Genomic DNA, 24440 nt, shown 5'->3' with positions numbered 1-24440 from the left:
TAACTAGGTAGATGGGTGGGAAGGGGAGGGTCATTATCCAGGAGCTGAAATTACTGGATAGAGTACTTCTAATATTGGTTATCCATGAATACATACAGGCCAACTGAGGAAAGAGGAAGGAGAGAGTGGGACTTTAAAAACACACACAGTGGAGTGATAATTATTGAGGAAAAACATCTGTGGAGGCGTTGCTTAGATACATGTGGATATAGGAAGAGCAGTGGGAATTAAAGAACTTCATATTTAGAATTAACTCATATTAACAGCATGTGAATGTGACTGAGTTCCTTACCAGAGCATCAGAACTGAAAAGATTTTTGAAGATTCTGGTTCAGCATGGTTAGAGGCAGCTGGTACAAGAACACAGCATGGTCTAATCTATCCTTTCTTTGCTCCTACCCCAGCGCAAATACAATCCCTTTCCTGTTACAGTGCTCCTGTCTCAGGGCCTGTACAGTGGCTTTGTGTAGAGCAGTGGTGGTGAGGGGTTGTGCTGAATTCCTGTTATCTCCTGGTTGTCTGTCTTAGAGGATATAAGATAGTAGCCTGCTTGCCCTCTGCCTGAAGTGGGTCCTGTCACAGCTGGGTTCAAAATTCTTGATTAACACAGCCCATATTTCTGTAGCTTGCACATGAGATTTCAAAGGACATAACTACATGACATAGTGGATTGTTCTGTTAGATGGTTTTGAGTGAGCTTATAGACTTCTATACTACGTTACAGCATGATGAGCTCATGAAAGCTACTTTTGCTTCTCAAGAGCTTCTGTGTTGGATGTGGCCATGCTGTTTCCAGTTCTCTTTAGGGATTTGCTTGCCGTTCTTTATTGAGCATTGTAGTTGTACCCCAAAATGGAAGTTTAGCACCACTAAGTTCATTTAGAAAATAAACAGTTTTATATTTTATACTACATTTATTAAGAAAAAGGTGTTAATTAACTCAAATACTGCAATAGTTCCTAGTTCTCAGAAGTTTATTCTTCTGTTTGCAGGCTAATTGATGTCATTTTTAAAAGGCTTTGCTATATTTTCCAATGTTAAAAAGAGTTTATATGTCTTCTTATGAAGGAAAATCTCAACTCTTAAGTTACTCAGTTGTGACCCAATGTTTATTAATAAGATGACCCTCAGTTTCAGCTGGAAAAAGATGTTTCAGAATTAGTGACACCTTGCAGGACTTTTAAAAAATATATAATTAAGTAAAATCAGTGGGAATTGCTATATTCATAGACCTTTACAGTTTTAAAGACTTAAATCTATTGTACGTCCTTCAAGTGGTGTGTTTTTGTGAATATTCATGACATTTTTTTTAAGATGAAGATTGTCATGTAGAAGACATGATTTAGAGCTCTCAGGGTGTAGATACTTGTGGTTGATATTTAATGATGTTTCAGAGATGATATTTAATGATATTTTGTAGCCATTTCTGTGGCTTGAAAAAGATTATTTTGTTAATTAAATTTAATAGATTAAATGAAAGAAGAGTCCATTTGTCTGGAGCACAGAATAGCCATGATCACTTGTCTCGTCTTTCTTTCCTTCACTCTCCTTCTGTCTCCCGGTTCCTCAAGGCATATTTTACTTTCATCTTGCTACTTCTTTGTCCTTTCACTGGATTCAGGTTGGGTTTTTTCCCACYGTGTAGTGGTGATGTACTTCATGAATGATGAAAAGGAATAAAATAATGCCTTCCAGAGGTTTTGCTGCACTGAGAAAATGCATACTGTGTTTGTGATGATGTACACTTATTAGCAAAAGTGTCTGTGGACTTCTTATTTCTAGTTAATCACATTATTTTTTCTGTTCAGGGATATGGCACACTATTTTCATGAGACACGTATGTACCAATATTTCTGAGGTGATAATTCAGAGAAGTCCAGAAGCTTGAAATAAAGTTTGGTGAGGCGCTACAAAACTCAAGTGTCTCTTGGTTTTTACTGTAACAGGTAGGTTCAGTTTGTGATTAAATCTTCAGGCACTTGCTTTCAATGAAGTTTTGTCTGTAATCAAAACAGAGTACAGAAATTTCTAGTCATGTGTTTTTCAACCTTTTTGTTCTGTGGATTCCAAAAATTTTCCAGAGAAATACTACTTTCCTAGATTGTTGTAAATCTAGATCTTGTTTATACACCTTTTGCTGCGTAATGCTGTACTTGCATTTTGTGGATTTCTTTGAAGGTGAGTGCAGGGCCACATGGATCAGTGGCCCACAAGATTTAAACCATTATCTAATAATTGCTGAGACATGCAGAGGGTGAGAGAGCTTTACTATAAATCTAAAACAATTGATTTGACAGCTCTAAGATGATAAATCATAGCAATTACTTAAAATGAAATAGTACCGGATGGATATGCTGATTTTGTTAGGAGTACAGATACAGAAGTAGCTTTCATTGTGAGACAAAAGTAAATTTCTAGTATTTTTTTTTTCTTTTTTTTGTAGGGGAATGCTTGACAGCGTGTGGGAACTGAATCCCAGAGATAGGAAAAGCAGAACGCAAATAAATAGAATCAAGCATTTATAAACTTCAGAACAGCAACACCTATTGTTTTAAGCAAAGGCCATCATTTGGAGGGCCAACCTCCAAATGATGGTGTTTTGAATATTCAAGAGCAGTACTGATGTCTTTTTCTTTTGCTGGAGCACTTGCATTATTTAAAACATTAATTAAAAACTCTAAAAGCTGGACAACTGTGACCTACAAGGACACAAGTTGCTACTCTATTTGTATTTTTTGATTACTGGGATTCCAGTACAGCTCTAATGGAAATAATAAATAAGGATGCTCTTCAAGTTTTTCCATTTAGAGTGTGCCTCTGGTCAGTTAGACTGAGGATAGTGCTCCTCTGTCTTTGGTGGAATGGGTCAAAAGACACTAGCTTGCTACTTTGTAAATAATTAAAGAAATGTAGAAGATGTGCTTACAGGCAAATGAACTAGCCACAAAAACCCCTTTTTTATTTAATGACAAAGCTGCCTTTTTCATGGTTTTCCATTATGGATATGTGCACACAGAGGTATCTTTTAGAAGGAGCTCAGTGTTTAATTTTGTGGGTTGAAAAACTCTGGTAACGGATTTTCTAAGAGTGATACTTTTTTTTAGTGCCATTCTCCTAGATTCTTATGCAGTGTGATTTTTCTGGTTCTTTTCAAAAAGTTGTAACATTCTGTTTATACTGGTTCTTTACTCAATTTTAATTTTAGAAAGTTGAGCATGAACTTGAAGATACTCGGAAGCTTCTTTAAGTCCATAGATCTGGGCTAAGCTGTAAAATACATGCTTTAAAGATAGAAAGAAAGATACATCCCCTCTTCTTGGAGTCCTAAGAGATTCAAGGAAGTGAGAGGAATACAGACACAGACTAATAGGCTGTTCCCCTCTCCTGATGAGTATTTCATTAAATTATTTATTCCTTCTGTATGACGGGGAGGAAGGAACAGGGAAGGTTTTGAAGCTGAGTGTCACTGCACAGTGCTGATAAAATACAGTGGATCTGGAGGTCTGGTCTGAAACAGTTGCTTTCTTTTTGCTTAGAAAAGAAAATGGTGGTGGATTAAGTAAAAAAAGAAATTGCTTTTGTAAACCAAGTGGTACACCTTGTGTAGTTTTTTTTTTTCTTTTAATAATTTTTTTTCGGTGGATGTCTTGCAATTCTGTTTTCATTATATTGTGGTTGTGCAATATAATCACTTTCTGCTATGATGTAGCACTTCGGGACGAATAATTTCTTGTTTCTAGGGAACCATGTACTACGGCATACATATTAAGAAAAGTTGTGTGTCTACGTCAAGGAAAAATAAGTCAGTCTATACACTGAGTTACACTTTGATTTTTACATGACCATCTGAAAAGATGTCTTCAATCCACTGGTGCAAAAGGAAAATGTGGGGTTGAGTTTTGGTACTTCTATTGGATTCAACAGCTTTTTTTTCTTCTACGTGTGGAAGTTATAAATGTGCATATGAATTAAGCAGTGGTAGTCAATATAGGAGGCTTTAGCCAATAGTACGGTACTTTGATGTCGAGATGCATGATGGCAAATGTTGTGCTGTTGAACCTTCTGAAATGTATGTTTCAAATTTTCAGTGATTTTTTTTTTAGGAGTTTTTTTAAGCTGTTTATAATAGAAATATTTAATTTTTATAAACATTCTCACATGAAGAAAGCATCTTTTCATGATTTCTAATAGTTCCTTTTCATTTGGTTTCTGAATCTACCCAAGAGTTACTGTGTATACCCGACTTGCCCTGTGCTCTCAGCCTTGATTAAGGGGCTGGAGAGGAGATATGGCCTCTCAAGCTCTTCTCGTTCATTAAAATGTTTGCATTTGAGAGTTACTGCTGACCTCTTAAATTAGGAACCTCATCCTATCTTAATTTGACTGCTAGTTCGGTTTTCCACTGGAGGCTATGATGAGCAGTTTGGCTTGGCTAGGACATCTTAAGTTTTCCTTTGAAGGTTCACTTTGAGGAGTTCTGACTTTCATCAAGATGTCTAAAGTGTTTTGTGAACAGAGAATTCCTGGATTCTCAGCACCATGCCAAGCGCCTGGGCACGTTCATTCTGAAGGCGTGAGCCACTGGAGTCAAGGTAGAGGAAACTGGTGATTCCAAGCGAGAAAATGGTCCTGTGACTTCTGAGTACTTATTCCTGGATTGGCAAACACCTTTTCTATGGATTTTTTTTTCTTCTATCAAGTGGCACACCCTGAAAATGCAGTGTAAGCTGGGCAGCTTTTTAAAATGTAATCATGCAGCTGTTGCAATTATTGCCAGTATTTTGAATTCTTCAGAATTTATCAATATCTGTGTCACTAAAATTAATTAATTTCTGCCTCTTTAGTCTTGGTCATTTAATTTTATTTGGACAACTCATTAGCAACATGGAGCATGTTTGGGAAAATATTAATATTTCTGATAATAATATGAGGTGAAAAAATTCAGTTCTCTTTTGTATTCTTTTTTGTTGTCAATGGCCAGAAGAGTGGATTGCAACAGAACACTGCATTTATCTTTGCACACAGATTTTGGTGAAATAGTTTGTAGAAGTTAATCCTTGTTGATCTTCAAGAATCTTTTATGCTTAATTGATCAAAGTTCTGTTTCCCATTCCCTGTACCAGTGACATCCTTTAAATTAGACTCTGAACCGTATGAATTGCTTGTAGAATTCAGTTCTTTGCTTTGATTCTAGTATCATCAGTAGTAACACTTCCTTAATAACTATCAGTATTTCAGTATTTTTCAACAATCCAGTGTGGTCCGTGATTTTTGTTGCTGCCTCCTATTCATTATCATTTGGCAATTGATATCAGCCAGTTCATCCTTGACTTGCAATTCCTAAATTTAAATATGGAGGACAAAACATTTTCAGTGGAAAGCAAATAATTATGAAATTAAATTACTTCTTCAGATTTGCATTTCCTTTTCCATTCAGCAGCTTTTTGTTTACTTTTAGAGGATACTATCAGATCTATTTATTTGTTCATCATTTTTTCCTGCAGGTGGAATGGTAGCATAACCTTGGTTTTGTTTTAGAATAACTTAATCAAAACCAGCTCATTTTATGTTTTCTGTAATTGTTGTTTATACAAACTAAAACAGGAATATTTTTTTCAAAAAGGAGTAAATAGGAAAACTAATTGAAAGCATAAGAGATGTGTTTCCAGCTGCCCTTTGAAGTCTTCAGTTGTGTGGAGTTTGTGTGGCTTTGTGAGAGTGGGGAAAGGCTTCTTGCTGTATTCCTGCCAATTGGATGTACTGTCAAATAAATTGAATGCAAACCAATCTCACAATATAAACCCAAGTAAAGCCAAGAGGAAGAAAAAAGGCGGGGGGGAGAGGGAGGGACAAATCCATAAGAAAATACAAGGGTTTTTGGATTCAAACCCCAGAGAAAACAACTGCCAAAGCTGCCTTGCAAGTTCCGTTGTCCTGGCTTATGGTCACATGAATGTCTGAAAGTGACTGATAAAGACTAACTGAATTAACATTGTTTACAGAAAAGGCTTGATAGTCATGGGGGGGGGGGGAGTCTAAATAGATCACCCAGGAGTAATTATCAAATAATATTCTTTTCAGATGTTACCTAAAATCCCAGAAACTTCAAAGCTTAGGTTGTATTAAGGCTTAAATGTGAACTCAAAAACTTGAACTGAGAAAAAAACAAGATGTTTTTACTTACATATTAGCAAGCGCATCTGTATGTGTCTAATATACTTATTATTCAGCAGTTTTTCTCTGAACTGCTTTACAGGCTTAGGAAATAAATACTACTTTTACTTTCTTATTTCACAAATATGTCTACTTATAAATGTTTATTTAGGGGTGCAACTTTATATAAGCAGACTTTATACTTCCTTAATGGGTGAGGGGGAGGAAAAAAGGTTGACTGAGACTGCAAAATAAGGGAGCTTTTTTTATTTCTTTCAGTCATTTTTAAGCCCTTGTGTTGTCAAGATTCTGCAGGTATTGGTGGCAATCACTGTTCTGTTCTGGTAACTGGGTCACTTCCGGGTGGGACATCAGGGAAATGGGACTCTCCGATGGATATTTGTCCAGCTCCTGCAGTCTGGCTTTGCTTAGGGAACAGAGCTCTGCTTAGGGCACTCCTCTATGAAGAACTGAGTATGAACCTCTTATGTTAATTATTTTTTTTTTCTTCTTTATTAAAAAAAGTCATGTACATTTGTCTGGCAGTTTTTTTTATAGGTTCAAATGCAGATTCAAATATTTAGAAAGTAAAGCTTTATATGTATCTGTGGATTGGATGTAGTGGAAACAGTAGCATTAGAGTCGCTCCAAAATGTCTCATCAGAACTTTTCAGTTGAAAGTAGATTAGCAGGGCTTTGTTTTCTTCATGTCTGCTTTGGTCTTGGCCTCTTTTCTGTGGCTGCTCATAATGGTGTCAAGTGTTCTAGCATATTTTCTCTTTTCTTCTCATGCTCTCCTGTCTATTGGGAAGTAGATAGTGGACTTTGCCAATGTGGCTGACAGCCTCAAAATCTCTTGTAGCATTATAGCACTGTATTTCAGGCTGTTGAATTGAAAGGAATAATTGGTATTGAACGTTCATCTCATTTTTACAGGTTTATTCTGCTTCTGTGGTCTTTTAATGGATGTCATGAGTAGATGCATTTTTTTTAGTACATACAAAAACTCAATAATATTCCACAGGTGCCAAATCCTTTTTTTGGACCTGATAAGTGAAACTTTTCAAGAAGAATACCTTGCCATATGTCTCTACTCTGTATGCTGATGGAATTTTCCATTTTCAAGGTGTTTCCATAGAGGCATATATGCACTGGCAGAATGGATTTGGGAATACTACCTCCATATCCCTATAAACCTAGCCAGATTTTACTGGTCATCTCCAGCCTATATCGATTTGCAGAAAAGCAGCTGAGCTTTGCTAGAAAATTAGGCACAAAAAGTAGATTCAGATTACACTAATGAGACCATTAAGTGAGGTATAGGGAGCCTGTCTGGCTGCAGTGAGGAACTGAAAGCAGAAGTCTGACTGTGTTGATTTCTTTATTTTGATTATATTCTGTAGCCAGTTTTCATCTTCTGTATATTTACTGGAGGCTTTTCTTGTTGTTGTTTTTGCTTTTCACCCACATTCTCATATTTCCAAAAAGAAAAAAAAATCTTACTCTTTTGCACCATTTGAGGGAGAAAACCTGGCATGATTGGTGTTTGCAGGCTATAAAACTCATACCATGGACTAAGCATACAAAGGATTAACAAGTTCCATGAAGTACACTTGCTTGCTAAAATCTTCTATATATGTCTGTCCAGTTATGCTGTCTCTGACCCTTTCTCAGAACTCTTTGTATCAGTACACAGAGAATCAAACTGCAAAAAAATAGTAATTTTAGAACAGCTGTTAAAACACCTAGTAAATATCACACTGCTTTTATTATGGTATAAGTATGTTATGCATAACAGCAAATAATTGTCAATGGTGCTTCATTATTTTCAATAAATTTAAAAATGTATTATAGGTAGAGATAAGTGCTTTGCTGTTATGGTCTAAAGGAGACAATGTTTTGAGCTTTCTGTTGAATAAAAAGCTATGGTCTGTGTACATTTTAAGAATATAAGAACATTATTTTTGACTGTTCAAAATCCAGTGAAATGTAGGTTTGGGTCCTGCAATATATTAATAATTTGTATCTTGTTAGTTTTTAATCACATTTTCTCTGCTTTTTTTATTTCAAGAGGACTTTCCAAAAAAAAAAACCTTCCTTTTTTAAACCTCAATTTGAGATATCTAAAAAATTAATCATTCCCTTAGTAGTTCTTCATTTTTGTTGTTCAAGGGGAGAGAGTTGCAGCTCCATTTGTTTGGGGGGGGGGAGGTGTACTGGTTTAGCATTATTTGCTGATACTGCTTTTCATTGGTAAGGTGTGTTAGTGTTGGCAGTTGATGTGAAGCACAGCAGTTAAGCAGAAAAACGCAAAGGAATTTGATAGCAGGCCAGCACAAACTGCAGGAAATGCTTCAGCATCAGAAATCTGGAGGGGGAGATAGCGCTGAGCATTGATAGAGAGCAGGTAAGAGAAGCTAGGGCTTCTGCAAGGAGCAGGTTGAAATGTGTACAGGCAGAGGATTTACTAAAGCGCCATGGGAAATCCTGAAGTGGAGAAAAGACCAACAAAAAGGGACCTGGAACAGGTCCCTTAAACCTAGTCAATTCATAGTCTTAAATATTACAGGTGGTACAAGGTATGTAACCTTAGCCCTATTCTGAACTGGAGGTTAGACTATCTGTCTTGCAAAGGTCCCTTCCCTAATTTTTTCTCTGATTTCTGTAGTGTTATTTTACATAACTGATTATGAATAAAATCTCAGAAGTTTATCAGAAAAGTTTATCATTTTTTCTTGTTTGGCTGCAACTGAAATAAATGTAGTCTTCTACTTTGGGCATGGCATAATGTTCTCTTTGTGGAAAAATCCAATACAGCTTTTTCTCATAATTTTCATGAAGTTGGTCATAATTCACAGTAACATTTTCAGCACTAGTGAAAGTGTCATCAATATAAAGATGGTGTTGGTACAGTCATTCATAGGGATCTCAATGCATTGACATCAGTCTGACAGAGGAAAGGCATTCAAGATCATTTTATTTTTTAAAATCTATCTTGCAGTAAAATTATTGGAATGATGATACAAAAAGTTTAAAATCTAAAGACTTATAGTGAGTGTTACACCTTTGTGAGTTGAAATAAACCATTCAGATGTTTCTGCATTGTCTGAGTATCGTGTACAGACTCCGGATATGTTTCATGGAGCATTCTTATGTGTGCGGCCTAACAGAAGACTTTTGACTTCATGTTTATAAAAGCTGAAATAATGAAAAATCCCATGGATGTGGATGTGTGCAACTTTGCTGCCATGCACAATGCTTATGTACTTTGAAGTATTGTGTGCATGTAATTTATTTATTACTGTATTAATAATGTATTAATACTAAATTGTGAGATCTGAACAAAACAAATTGTGTAACAGTTCTGATTAGCTGCTGAGGCAGCCTCTCTGGAAAGTGAAGGAAGTCTGAGAGGATGTGTTTTAATACGTCAACAATGGATTCACTGTGATAATTCCAGCACCTATCTATAAAAAGGCAAAAGAAACTCTCAACTTCTGTCCCTTCTCCCAGGACTAAATCCTTTAACTTGCAGTGAAAACATCCTTTAAAGAGAGGATTAGCTGTATCTTTTTATGAGAGAGAAGGAGAGAGAGGGAGGGAGGGAAAGAAGGGCAGAAAGGGAGGGTGGAGAGAGGGAAGGAGGGAGAGAGCTGCATCTGAAATTATTCTTGGATTGTCTAATTTTTCTATCAAAAGCATAGTATAAATTATTTCTATAGTAAATGTTTCTTGTGTTTTGTACCTATTACTGATTCCAAGAATCATCTTCCTTCCTTAAAATGATAAATGACATAAAATGCAGAGAGCTGCCCTCTAAAAATAGAAGTTCATCCTGGTGTATACCCTGGTGATAGAGCAGTGATGAGTGACAGCAGTTCCATCACAGTAGTTAAGGTTCCAGCCCAGTGCCAGGAGCAGATGCAGAGGCTCAGCCGTGTGCCTTCAAGAACTCTTTTCCAAATATCACCCTTAATGGAATAACTAAATTGTCTGTGGCATTTTATTTCTATTCTGCAYGTTCAGCTCTTCCTGTGTAATGTCTTTTCATCTAATGGTTGGTAAGAACGACCAATCAGTAACTTTAGATTGTCTTCCAGGGTCACGGGCAGAGTCTATACATATTTATGTGATGGTAATACATTTTAGTAACATGAGTAAAGTGTATCTTTTATAAACAAACTCAGAAAAAGCCTTATTGTCATTATCAGTCAATTCTGTGGACCCCAATAAGTTTTTAATGATTAATGGAAAAATACGTTTGGATACAAAAAGGCATGGCCAGTAGTGGTGTAACTGCATAACAAGGAATAATAGTTAATCAACAAAATAGCTTATTTAAAACTCATACAACATACAGCTTATTTAAAACTCGTATATCATTTTTGATGTAGTGATCCTGCCAGGCTTTAGTACATTGTACATGTATTAACTTGAAATGCCCTTTTGGTTAAGGAGTGGATGCAGATATTGGAGATAATTTTACATCCTTTCGTTCTATGCAACATGGTATTGCTGACGTGGTGTTGACATGTATGATGTAATTCCTCCTCCGAAGTTTACTTAACATTGAGCACTTCCCTCTCAGGGGACAGTCATTTAGAAGTTCAAGTTACTTAAAATTGCAGGTGGATCATGTATTTGTTTAGAAAGATAATTTATTCCTTGCTTGCTGCACATAAATATGAAGTTCCAAGTGCTGGAGGTAAGAAGTTCTGATTTTCTGAAGGAAAGCAGAGTATTGGTAGTTTAAAGAGGTTACCTACTTCAGGGGAAATAATAACCTCCCGTGGGAAGTCATAAACCTCTTGTGTAATAATAATTGTGCAGATACAGAGATCATTAGATTTGTTGTTTCAGACGCAGCAGCATTTTGCTGTGAGAGTAGAAAAGTCTTGCATGTAGAAATGTATAGAAATTTCTGTAGTAGAAATATACATTCCTTTTCTCTAAGCTGTTTAAAATAGTACAGTTGATTACAAAGTCAAGAAATCTAATAAGAAAGCTAGGGAAAAATGCATTTTTCTTATAGATTTTTTTAATAATCAACTGTCATTTTGATTTAGTCCTGTTGCAGCTAAGTCCTGTTGTTAATAAATCAAAAGTAAGCTCTTATTTAAAAAATATAAGTTAAGGTAGAAGTGGCATAAAGTTTGAGAAGAGTTCATCAGTATTTCCATGTATATATTTCCAAACATAGTGCAAGTGGAATTTTTGAAAGTGTCTTTCTGACTGTAATCCTATAGAAGTCTACAGTATAGTTCAGATTATGTTAATCTGAAACAGATTCAGTTCTAGGACTACAAAGAAAGCTATGGTTCCAAGCTGAGAACCAGGAAATTTTGGTCTGATTCTGAAGACCAAAGATTCTAAAGAATCTATATTAGAGTACTATGTTCTTTGATTTCTGAGTAACACTTTTTGTTCTGTTGAAAAAGATCTCAAAATCATTTTGCAAATATTAATTAATCGCTACTCTAATCTATATTAGAGTACTATGTCCACTTTATTTCACTTGATGGTAGTTCATAGTTTTCACAGTCTGTGCGAAACAGTCCGATCAGTGATGTCTGCCAATTGTTCATTAATACACTTTCCCAGAATTAAAGCTCTCAACAAAATGGAGATTTTTCAGAACTGTTTGTTTGATGGGCTGGTTGTCTCTGGTTGCAATGTAACACTGCCCTTTTCTGTGTTACTGTTGTTAAAGGTGTTAATTTATTGCAAGATTGACTGATGCCAAGAGACTTCTGATGCTCGGCTTTTTTCCATACAATTTTTGGAATTGGCCTGTGACCTATTCATCAATGTTTCAGTCTTAAACAGACTGGTTTTGGTCTGTTTCTTTTATTCACAGCCCTGTAAATAAAAAAAAAATGGAACATCCTCCTTTAATGTAGTCCTGGACATAAGACTGATAGCATAGCTGTGTTATTTTTCTTCAGTTTTCATTATACAAAATAATAGTGACAAAGATCTCTGACTACACTACCATTTACACATGTTTAAAACTGTAGCTTGTTTTTTGAACTTGCTCTGAATACCTTAAACATGAATATATTTAACATAGAGAAGTGGCAGGACTGTACTTTATTGATGAAGTTTATAGCAACAGAACATAGGTGTTAGGCCAAGTGTTATAAATCTTGTCTCCATGTCCATTTTATTTTACAGGCAACTTTTCATTTTATACATGAAAAAATGTCTCTTCACTTAACTGTTCTTCTCCAAGCATCTCACATAAAATGTTAAAGGGTGTTACCCTGGTTTTATATGCAACTGTGACACACTGCGAATTCAGTTTTTGTAAAAGTTACCATTCTCCTATTAATTCAGAAAAGAAATGTTGCTTATTATCTACAAGCTTATAACTTCCAAGCATAGTTTATTTGTAAATGCTTACTCTTTGTAATAAAGGCTGTTTGGACACCTTAACCATTTTAAACATAATTAAGTGATTTTTGGTTTTTAAATCTCCTTCATATGTTAATGGAAGCTGTAAGTGGCTTTGGATAGGATAAAACTAATTTAACGTTGGTCATATAACATAATGCTGTATACAATTATGCTTATTCTGCTGCGCTAGAGAGCAGAGTAGCTGAGCACCCTCCAATAAATGATCCATTAAGCAAGGAGGATCTGCATAATCAGTTTTAGGTATTATGTTAAAAGCTGCAGTTCTTATATATATGCTAAATCAAATAAGAATTCTTGATTTAAGAACTTGGACCAAATTCTGGTTCTTTGATTGTTGTAATGTGGCATTTGTCAGATACTAAACGAACTTGTGAACTTGAAAGAAATATTTTCCAGTCTACAGTAGTCTAATTTCTGGATTTCTTTGTACATGTATGTCACTATAAACTCCCATTCTGTGGATGAGAGTCCTCCTAAGGGCTACACAGCTTTGTCAGTATCCCATTTGAAAAAAAAAATGCTCGTCTTTTATTTATGTCTTTATACTTCAAAAAGGAAAGATTATCCACAAGAAAGATTTTCTTTTAAAATGAGAAGCCATTTTTRCTCATTTTAGTATTGCATTATCTAAGAAAATGTGAACTGAAGAAGAAAACAGAAGGTATTTTCTAATATGTTTTCTAATAATTTATAAAATTACTTGGAATATAGTAATATTCTAAGTTCTGTATCTGCTTTGTGAAGTTATTCTTAATAATCTGCTAGCCATTAAAAACTTTTCACAACTGGACATTTCACTCACATCAGCTCCTTTGCACAGAGCCTGCATTTTTTTAAATTTAAAATTAAGAGGCAAGAATCAAGAGCATGGTGTTTACTATTTCAGTGGCATCACCCATTAGCATGAGACTGATGGCAGCAAAACAGAATGTTGTTAAAGAGTTTGAGTCTGTCACGTGTGTTCTGTGAGTACTTGTAATGATGATGGTGTGACTGTGATGTTTAAGAATTTCTTAGATATGTTGATTTTATGTAGGCAGAACTTTTTAAAGCAGTACTTCTGTATATTGTAACAATTCTTTTCTTCACAATTTCGTTTTAAGGATATGTGCTTTTCTTTTTCAGCTGCATTCATTCAGTGAAGGTGAAATCTGAGCCAGAGGGCTTCTGAAAATTTAATCTAAAAGCATTGTAGCGCTCTGTTCTTTTCTGTAAGTGTTATATATTGACTTTTTGCAAGTCTGTGATGTAAGAGAAATCTGTGCTTTAAAAATTAACTTGCAGTGTTGTTGCTGCAGTTCTTCTTTTGTTGCGTATTAACAGTCATATGCTGTAAGTAAGGCTGGAGTAAATAGTTTTGAAAATCTTAATATTTTTGGAATTTTGTCTTTTTTGAAACATATCTTTATTCCTTCCCTTAATTTATATGCTTAAAGAAACAGGCAAACAAAGCCACACACCAACCTGATGAACTTTTTTCCAGTCTCTTCTTAAACATCCTGTTAATCAGCCTTTTAACATTTTCTTAAACTTTATTTTCTCTCTGTTGTATAACAACAAAAGCTTTTCTCACTGTGTTTTCACTAATTTTTTGGCGGTACAACTCGTAGGATTTAAGCACTACAAGATCAGCTCCATATTATTTCTGAACCACTTCACTAAAGATGCTTGGGATTATAGTTTGGAGAATGTGGCAGTTATGTCCTGAAGAGTTCATATAGCTAAAGCAAGTTTAATTAGAGTCTTAAGTATTGTAATTGAAAAGAATAATTGTGTAGTGAGTATTCAGTGTGAAGAAAATAAATTAATGTTATTATGTCTGATATAATGGTTGCCTTTCCTTCATACTGTCATTCAGCTAATGAATACAGAAAACAAAACAATGCGCAAGTACCATGATTATTTGAAAACTTAATTCTCAAATACATTAAAAGGGTATTGTATCATAGCTTAATCTCTAAGCAGCTACAGTGTACTATTATACAGTATTGGAGATACTAAATTTTTATTTGTACTTATCTATGAAGCATCAAACAAGGAGTTAGATACATACTCATCTAAATCACAGATGGAAATAGTACTTAAAAGCTTTGACTGCCACTCCTAGCAAAATGGCAGATTGCTGTTTGCATGTTAAAAATGGTGTCTTTGCCATTAATTTGTATGGAAAATTAATCCAAAGTGATAAAGCAAAAGGTCATAATGTAATTATCTTGATCTCATCATCTTTTGTTTCCTAAAAGAAAAATCATGTTCTGGAGTAAAGGTCACCCAGCACATATTATCAGAGCTTTATGCTGGAAACTATATCAAATCTTTCTTGCCATAAATTGGTTTAATGACACTTCATAAATATAGCAGGAAACTGAAGGAGGAATCTTGAGAACCAATGAGGGCAAAAAACCCAACACATGAAAATGAAACTTTGCAAGACTGAACACCAGGTTTTACAAAAGCAAATCTGATCCATAAAAGAACATATGCACACAAACTGTAAAAGTAAATTTCAGTGGCTGGTACTACATTTGATATAAAGAAGAGGTTCAAAGAAATCATTTAGCCAGCAAATGAAAATTGAAAGGAGATGTTAATTTTAGCTATAAATACATGAAAGGAGTAAGCACCGGTGACTGGCAGGCTCTTTAACTGAAGAATAACCTTAGTGTAGGAGGAAATCTAATATAAACTTGTCTTTAGAGTCTAAAAGGAATTAACAGTTTGAAGAAGCTTAAATTAGAATTACTATCCAAGGACGTGGCTACATGATTCATTAGGACCTATCTGGAACTAGGGTCTTCAAAATTTGGAGAAATATTTCCATTGTCTGGAAAGAAGTCAAAATAGTCATCCATGTGAATGACCGGAATAGCATACTTGCTAGTATAAAAGTGTACATATGTCATATTTTTGACAATGCAAATCATATAGTTTTCACTGGTTTTCATTGCATTGCTAGTGATAAAAGCCCTTCACAGTTTTGCATTTGCTAATGTATTGTTTCTATTCAAGATTTTCTTCTTTGATACATCAATGATTGACTTGCTGGTCTGTTTAGCACTAGGTTTCTGAGATCTGTGCTTGATGAATACATTTTTCTAACATTAAGGAAAGAAGCAGATCAGTTTGCATAAGTAGTCACTCCATTTTCTAAAAATGGAGTCACGTTAGAGAAATTTTTTTTTTAAGATCAGCTATAGCTTTTTAACATCTTTATTTCCTGCAGTATTGTTATGATAGTCTTCAGGAGCCTTCTAAGTATTGCTATGAATTTGTCCATTGAATTCAAGTGATATACTGAACTAAAAGTAACTAGTTTGGAAATAACTTTGTTTGGAAAAAATGGAGGTCATGTAAGGAGAGTTATGTGTTAGAAACTGAATCGTTAGAAATGCACAGAAGTATGCACAGTAGGCATACATTTAGGTAGTCTTTAAAATAGTTTTCAGGAACAAACTATAGAGAAAGAAACAACTTGTAAATGAAGAACACGGCAAAATCTTTTGATTAAGACGAGTTGTTAGTCATATTGCATTGCCATGGTCTTCTGCTGAGAAGTCTTAGGGATGAAATGTGCCATAGGTCTAATTTATTCAGATTCAGAGCAATTAATAATTCAAAAATCTTTTAGTTCTTATTGATGTTCAGGATTATTAATGGGCAAATACTGTCTGTGCTGTTAGCATTTACACAGCAAATTTTGGGGGAGGAGAAGGAAGATTACTAGATTTTTTTAATTGTTGATTAACAGCAGATGCTTTCTAGATTAACCCTTTTTTCCAAGAACTTTCTTGATTTGTATTATAGCCAGCCCCTTGTTTAGCAGGCGATCATAGCATAGTAGTGTCGAAGTAGTAGGGGTAAAAACAGCCTCTTTTCTGTAAAAGCTGTAACAGAGTGAAGGCTGCATGACTGAATAATAACGGTGTAGTAATGAGTAATGTAAGTTTTATCTCATTAATAAAATTTTATATCCCTGAAAAAATGCCATATTGTTTTATATGTACAAACACAAGAAAAGAGCATAGCAAATAAAATATATGTAGGTTTGCTGATGAGTCATCCAATTTGGTCATTTGCTGAATTGATTTTCAGTGTACATCATCTCCAGACTGTCATTGCAGCAGCTTCTTATTTTTAATTAATTTTCATACACATAAGAACTTATACTGACTGTTGAGATTTAGTAATTTAGCAGGGCTTCTTCAGTAAGCTGAAAAATGCATTCAGCTTTATTTAAATAACACTCTGAAACGTACCATAGTAATTGCCAGTAAGACATAACGAACACTGGAAATAATATTGCAAAAATTCATCATTATATTAGGGAATATAGAGTCGTAAGAGCAGATCTGTTGTTCCTAACCTTAAAAAATTTGAAGATAAATGTTCCATGTACTTAAGGGAAGTACATTTCGTGAGTACTGGGGTTTGTTGCCATATGGTTTGGATCTAAGCTTGAACATTATTTTTGAAAAGCTGTAGTATAAACTGTGGATTCAAACTCAAAACCTCAAAATTTTACGTGTAAAATCATATAGGAGCAGGTTTAATAAAACTTGATGGAGAATGTACTGCAGCAGCAATCTGTTTACATGTCAAATCTATAAAATAGAGTTGTAAAGTAGTGCTGTTTCTAAAATGACATAGATGTGACATAAATATACATATTAAAATAAATTTCAAAAGATCACTTAAAAAATCTTCTTGCTCATTCAACTATACTCCTTAAGAACTATATTGACATTAGTGTTAATATAATAATATTATGGGGCTGGACTCTGGGACCCAGGAGGTTTCTTCTAGTGTTGTGCTAGTAGATAGGCAGTGATGGGCAGCAGTTGTCTGTAACCCTTCATTTCCAGCTCTTGCTTTTTCTAGGGAGCCTGTATTCAGGCTTTCATGTACAGCCATGTTGGGTTAGAAGCCTATTTCAAGCTGAGCTTGAGCTTTTTCTCCTGTTGGTGGTAGGTTTTTGTTGTTGTTGTTGTTGGGGGGTGTTTTTGTTTCGTTGGTTTTTGAGGGGCAGGGGCTTGTTGAGGGATTTTTGTGTGTTTTGGGGGGGAGGAGGGGTTTCAGTATTCAAGTTCTTTCCTGTTTTCTGATTCAATTTATTATTACCTTTTAGTTGGTAATGTAGTAGCTATCAGGAATGCAGAAAAGAAAGAGAGAACACAAGTTATTAAAACCAGTCCATCTTTTTGCATACTCTCTTTTCTCTCCATTTCTTTCTTGGATAAACTGATTTCTCTGATGAAACAATATAAATGGCATCAAGGTGCTCCAAAATGTTACAGAGTTTGTATATTTGCAATACTTCAGAAAAGACATGAGTAGAAAATATGGTCACTGAACCATAACTTGAGTTTTGTTTAACAGGTGTTGGATTTTTTTCAAGCATGGGTTGTTATTAGATTGCTAGAGTAAATCATTGATTGAACATATTCCTGTTACATGTTGGAAAAGAACATTTTTCTGTTTTATATGTACACTGAGGGATGTTCAGCAGTGATTAACTATGGTGTCTCTAGAGGGAAATGCTGGAGTTCATGTCAGCCCTAAGGATACCACTTAAGCATTGCTGAATAAACAGTGGAATATCAACAATCAGCAGAAAGATTGGTTTTTATTCTGACAGCATCTATAACTCAGAGAAACTGCCATAAGGCCGTAGTGGTATTTGGTAAAATGAGTAGTCATGTACTTCTAACTTTATGTATTACAGGCTTCTAAAGCGTAGGTTTAGCCTAAATGCTTACACAGGCATAACAGATTAGTGACATTTCTCAAGTACACATTTGCTAAAAAGTAGTTTCTGCAGGCATCATATTCATCACATTCTGATACTACATTTATTTCTTAAAGTTGAGTAGAAAACAACAAGTTTCGTAAAGTCTTTCTCCAAGTAATGAAAACATCTCCAGAAGACTGACTGAAGGTTATGGTMGACTGCTCACCTATCCTCTGAGGGTCTTCCCTTTCTTTTCCTTAAAATGTTAGTTTCTGGCTGTCTTGTTTCTGAAGGAAGCATCAAAACACAACATTGCATAAATATCTCTTAGACTGCCAAGTATGCCCTTACTTGTTGGCAGGCATGGTGGACTGGTCAGTGTTGTGTAGAAGATGTGCAGAAACACCTGTATTTCAGTATTTCAATCATAGAAGACAGCGTGACTCCTGTTTTCATTTGATTTTAAGACAGGTTGTCCTAAGGGCTGTAGATTTTGCTCTCCTGTAGAAGAGCTCTTTAGCCTCTTCAGAGTTTATGCAGCTGTCTGACCATTTTAGATAATAACTGTGTGTGTGTAGACCATTTATATATAACTGTTATGTAAATACATAGTATTAACTGTAAGCTTATATCATTCAATACAGAAATGGCAAGTTTTATCACAGTGTGGTCCTCAGGATCTGTTACAACACATACAACACTGGCTAATATATAGGAAGTTTTTCTGGGGAAAAAAACCTGCTATTTATCTTAATGCTGCTACCGCCTTGGTGAAGGAAAAGGCCCTTCCTAGTAAGAATTTTCCTTGGCTTAAAAATTAAATTTACATGGCTGCCCACATTTGGGAAATCCTTGTAAATTTGCAACCTACAAGTAGAAAATCAGAGAGCAGCAGATAAAAAACCCCAAACACCTCCCCCAGTGTTTTATTTCCAAAAATCAGAGGTGTAAGCTCAGTAAATGGACTAAGGGTACCATGTAATAACAATTACATTGCTTTCCTTTAGCTCTTAGGTAAAAATGGAACTTAGGAAAAGGAGTTCTCTCCCTTTTTGCTGGTGCATGTTGCTTAGCTGTTTGAAGACAGACCTCATCTGGCTTCTGAAGCAAAAGTATCTTTTGGGACACAGCTAGTTCTAAATCAAAGCATTGCTGGACGGATCTGATGCTTCATTCTCGCTGGGGCTATGGATTTGAGAAGGTTGTCCTAGAATCTTCAGGGTTTGCTAGAGAAGTCTAAATGATCAAGGACTTTCACTTGGGAATGATGAATTTTTTTAAGCTGGCAGGGGTGAATTTCTCCATTATTGAATAAATATGGGAAGGCTTAGCATTCTTGGACTTCTGTTCCAGAGAAAAATCATTTCCATTTTTTCCTAGAATGATTTGTGGCTGACGTGAACAATGTCTGTTTTTCTATATCTGTCCATTAGGAAATTTCTCATCTCTTTACGACCTCTTTTTTTCTCTCTTACCACCATCCAGTGTATTTGCTAAGGACTTGGAAGCTATTGTATCTCAGCTGGGTTTTGAAGTATGTTTGTTCCATTGACTGGCTAATTTTGAGGAAAAGATGGCTTGTGTAATGTTAGGTTCAATGTCAGTGAGAATTTACTTTCTACAGGAAAATCCTAAAAAACAGAAGATCCTCTCAGCTAACTTTAAGTTGACCTTAAAGGCATATGTCTCCAGAATTGTTGAGCTGTACATTAAGGCATATATCTAGTAGAATGGCTTCTGTCTTCTCCTGCTCACATCTATCACCAACATTTCTGGGATTCGTTGTGTCATGCATTAATTGATATTGGAGATATCACTTACCCACTAAACTTAAAACTTACATGCTAAACTATTTGTCATCAATCCTTTTTTTTTTTTTTTCAGCACACCTTTACTATTGAGCTCACATTATCATTTAAAAAAAAAAAGAAAGAAAACTCCATCTTTAGCATGCTGACTGTCACATCCTGGAGAGAATAGGCTCAGTCTGTGACATTTTTGGTGATAGAAGCCAGTAGCAAATAGAGTAACTCATTTAGATCAGTTTCAGGCTTTTTCCTCTTGGGAATTAGGCCTCATGGCATCCTGACTAGTATTTAGAATATTCCTTAAATTTCTCTTAAGTATCGACAAAGGCTACAACACTTACAAATGTCAGCAAGTGAGATTCCATTTTATCTCATTGTCCTTGTTTACTGAATTGGTTTATCCTGAAGAAATTGCACCCATGGCTGTTACTGCGCTCTCACTTTAGAAAAGAGAAATGTGGGAAGAAGTGATCTCTTGAAAACTTATTAATTGTTTATTTTAATTTCATTAATTTATTATTTGTAGATTCTAGGAAAAGAAATCTAGCCTCAGAGAGAGTGCTATAACTTTGAGGAGAGTATACTTTGGTTTTTTGCACAAATCTAAAATACTTCATCTATGACAACTTCCTTAATTACGGAGCACACACCACCAAATTTACAACTGAAAAATCAAGAAGACGTAAGTCAGGAAACTCAAAAAAAGAAAAGCTAAACTTCAGCCTGATTGCTTTCTGCTTGTGCATATGGCTTTAAATGTAGTATGTGTTTATCTAATGCCTGTCTTAAGAGGAAATTATAAACACTAGTCAAGCAAGTGTAGCGTAAGCCACCAGATGGAGTAGTGTTGCCATCAAAAATGATTGGGAGTGGTTGGAAAGGTGTGTCTTACTTTTTTTCTTTTTCCTTCTGTAATATAAGTTGCAGATTTTTTGGAGGCCCAGCTTTTAAAATAAATCCATGTGTTACAACTAGTAACCATTGATTGCAGTACATAGCTGTGTTAAAGAATAACAGCAAATTGCATTTATACTTCTTGCTTTTTTGTAATAAGGTATGTTTTAGATTTCATGTTTGGACTAGGGAAAATGAAAATGTTTTTCTTCTTGTTGTGGCATTTGTATTATCCTGAGTTGACAATAAATTCTACACAAATTTGACCATACTTTTTGTCCTTTCATGTTTTTCTTTACGTCATAATCTGTATCTGTTTGCCGTATTGTTTCTTTGGAAAAGCTAAGGTAGCTAATTTTGTATTAAGTATTTGACAGTTAATTCAAAAACTTCTCAGTATAGTGCTTTATAATTGGGAAAGAGGCAGATGATGCTCGGTTTGAACCTGTACCTGTAGGTGACTGTTTGGATTGAAAATAAATGACATCTATGCCAAAAGTTATGTATTTAGGGAATTTTTTGTTGCTGTTGCGCTCTCTTGATTCCCTAATTCTTTTTTCTTTTTTTTTTTCCTCATGTTCTTTTAGGATCTTCTTACACAAGAGCTTAAAAGCATTTAAAATTTGCAGAATGAAAAGATGGCAAAGGCAATGCTGGTACCACCTGGACCTGACAGCTTCTTCTGTTTCACCAAAGAGTCTCTTGCGGCTATTGAAAAACGTATTGCTGAAGAAAGGTGCAACTGTGACAAAGACGAGCATAAGGAAGAAGGTGGTCAGGAAGAAAATCACCCAAAGCCAAATAATGATTTGGAGGCAGGAAAGACGCTGCCATTTATTTATGGTGATATTCCTCAAGAAATGGTGTCTGAGCCTCTGGAGGATCTGGATCCATACTATAGCAATAAAAAAGTGAGTTTTTATTGGAACTGTAATTAAAATACTCCTGTTGGACTATAAAGTTGTAAATGCTATCTCGTATGGAGATAGTCAGCAGCCCTAGTGAAAGTTTTATACAGTCTGTGATATCATGTTAACTGATCATTTTGAATGCAATATAAATGTGATGGTAACTCTTCGACTTAAGTTGCTTTTCTTTTAAGGGTTCATTATGATGATGCTTTGAGTTAGTGGATTTTGCATTAGATGTCTTTTAAACTTCAAATACAATCGAATGTTGAAGCATTCAACTTCCTCTCTCTTTGGCTTCTCTGTTTCTGGAGATTCTAGGAAACATAGCCATTACTGGAGATATAGGCTAGTAGGAAGTTGTAATTGAGCATTTCTAATGAAATATGTTTCTTTTTTCAAGAATTAGATTATTAGACATTAGAAGAATTCTTGCATTATTGTTAAGTCTGGCAGCAGATTTTCTTTGGACAAAGTGCTAATACATTGTCATATGTCAAAATGATCTACTGTCAAACATTCCTTGAAACTTCACAAAATACTTGTTATACAAAAAATTAAACTGTAATTGACTTTGGGGGAACATAAAAAATAAAAATGTGATTGTTAGCGCTTACTGCCAACTTCATGTGAGGTCATTTCTGTTGATTGGTGTCACTTACAGACATGAGTTCCTTATGCTAGATTTTGCTTCAGGACCACTGCAGCGGTTCTGAGTGTGGTAGGAAGGACTTAATTTTCTGGCGAGTTATGTTTTTCCTGATGATTTTAATACGAGTTTACCAGTAAGTAATTTTGCCTCCAGAGGGACATGAGGGCAGTATACTACTAGGACAATTTGAGGTTATATGCCCTCAATAAAAGGATATTACAGTGGAAGGACTTGAAAGTTCCTGTCCCATTCCTATTAGAATCACTTCACATCTGTATGGATGCAAAGTTTTCCCAAAGATTTTATAAAATTCTGTTTCTTTGTTTGACGTAAAACAAGATTTGTGGTTGAGAGCATGAGTCCCTCAAAACCATATAAAAATAACATATTCATGTGGATAGCCCCACATACACTTTTCACATGGTACTATCTTTGTGTGTAAAGATTAAGACTCTGCACTTTTAGTGTTTCAATAGTGTTATAGGTCAGATATGTGAAGATGAAATTTAAATTGGTATATGTGTGTATTCTAATGTACCTGCGTGTTTCTATTCTTAACTCAAAGTTTCTGCTATAGATACAAGGAGAAAACAAGGAGGAAAGAACAAAGGTGATGACTTAGCAAGTACAGATCTTAGGTGAAGAGAGGATGATGGTGTTATATGGGGATGAGAATTGAAAATATGTTCAGAATCAAAGCAAAACTGAGTTTACTTTAAAAAGGCCATGTAAAATAAGCAACAAGTGCTCATTTTATTGTGTAAATCACTAAAATGCTTGTTTGAATTAAAAACATGGAACAAGTTCTTGAAACGAAGTACTGCCACAGTGGATAGTCAGCAGATTAGTATCTTATATATAAACAAATGACCAATAGCTATGTTGTCTGTGTAAGAAGCTACTTAGTGGAAGCAGTATTCTTCTAGCACTGAATCTTGAAAACTAATAATTAGCCTTAGTGAGATTGTTGTTGTTTCAAGGCCATGAACTCTACTGTCAAACAATCTGTTCCTTTTACAATAAAGTACCAGAAGGATTCAATGTTAAAACCTGCCTATTTCCAGACATTAGCTTTTTTTAAGGAGAATAGTCATAAAATATAGATTGAACTAAGATTTCATTAGATCACTGTTTGATTATGTCTCCTAGTCCAAATCAAAAATGGTTGTGTAAGTGGTACCAGTAATAATCTTACGGTAATGTTAGGTAGACAATGAGACTTTTAGAAACCCAGGATATCTCTCGTCATAAGCAGTTTTAAAGTGCTGAAAGGGTTAAACAGTTACTCTTGTGAGAACAGTAACCATACAAAAATGAGTAACTAGGTGCTCTGTTTGGCACAGACAAGTTTGATCTCAAGTGTAAATAATATGGCTGGGTTCATTTTTCATGTTTAAAAAGGACTAATCTTGTGGGTTCTTTTTTTTTTTTTTGGCATACTTACATAATCCTAGAAAATGTTGAAATGCAGATTTTTTTAAGAGCGCAGAGACCAGGAATGTGTGGTTTTCATTGCTCATATCAAAATTTAGAACCTAATGTTTGCTTTCAAAGTTCTGCTGAAAATAAATGTGATCACTTAGATCTGTGTTAAGTGCAGCCTCTCTTTATTTATGGGAAGATTGCAGGCTGAATTTTCTATTATCCTGAATTTTCTAATCTTTTCCCTTTTCTTTTCTTTTTCAAAGACATTTATAGTATTGAATAAAGGGAGGACAATCTTCAGGTTCAGTGCCACACCTGCCTTGTACCTTTTATCTCCTTTCAATATTCTTAGAAGACTAGCTATTAAGATTTTGGTTCATTCATATCCTTTTCAAGTGGTTTGTTAAAAGTTATTACTGGTCTTTTTAAATATTTAATAACACTGGATTATTTGT

At 35.0% G+C, this 24440-nt stretch overlaps 1 protein-coding gene across 1 annotated transcript in view; it reads left to right on the top strand.

The window, feature by feature from the left end:
- The window catches only part of LOC112978082 (sodium channel protein type 2 subunit alpha-like), an 80965-nt gene that overhangs the window by 5135 nt on the left and 51390 nt on the right, over positions 1-24440 (top strand). Inside the window, 2 exon segments of the mRNA XM_026091205.1 lie at positions 21588-21911; positions 24249-24367. Coding sequence (XP_025946990.1) covers positions 21639-21911; positions 24249-24367 — 392 coding nt within the window. The 5' untranslated portion in view covers positions 21588-21638.

Source organism: Apteryx rowi, unplaced genomic scaffold, assembly GCF_003343035.1.
Source record: "Apteryx rowi isolate R43461 unplaced genomic scaffold, aptRow1 scaffold_121, whole genome shotgun sequence".
NCBI classification, from domain to species: Eukaryota; Metazoa; Chordata; class Aves; order Apterygiformes; family Apterygidae; genus Apteryx; species Apteryx rowi.
The sequence above is the reverse complement of the archived record's forward strand: the minus strand, read 5'-3'. Positions and strand labels throughout refer to the sequence as shown.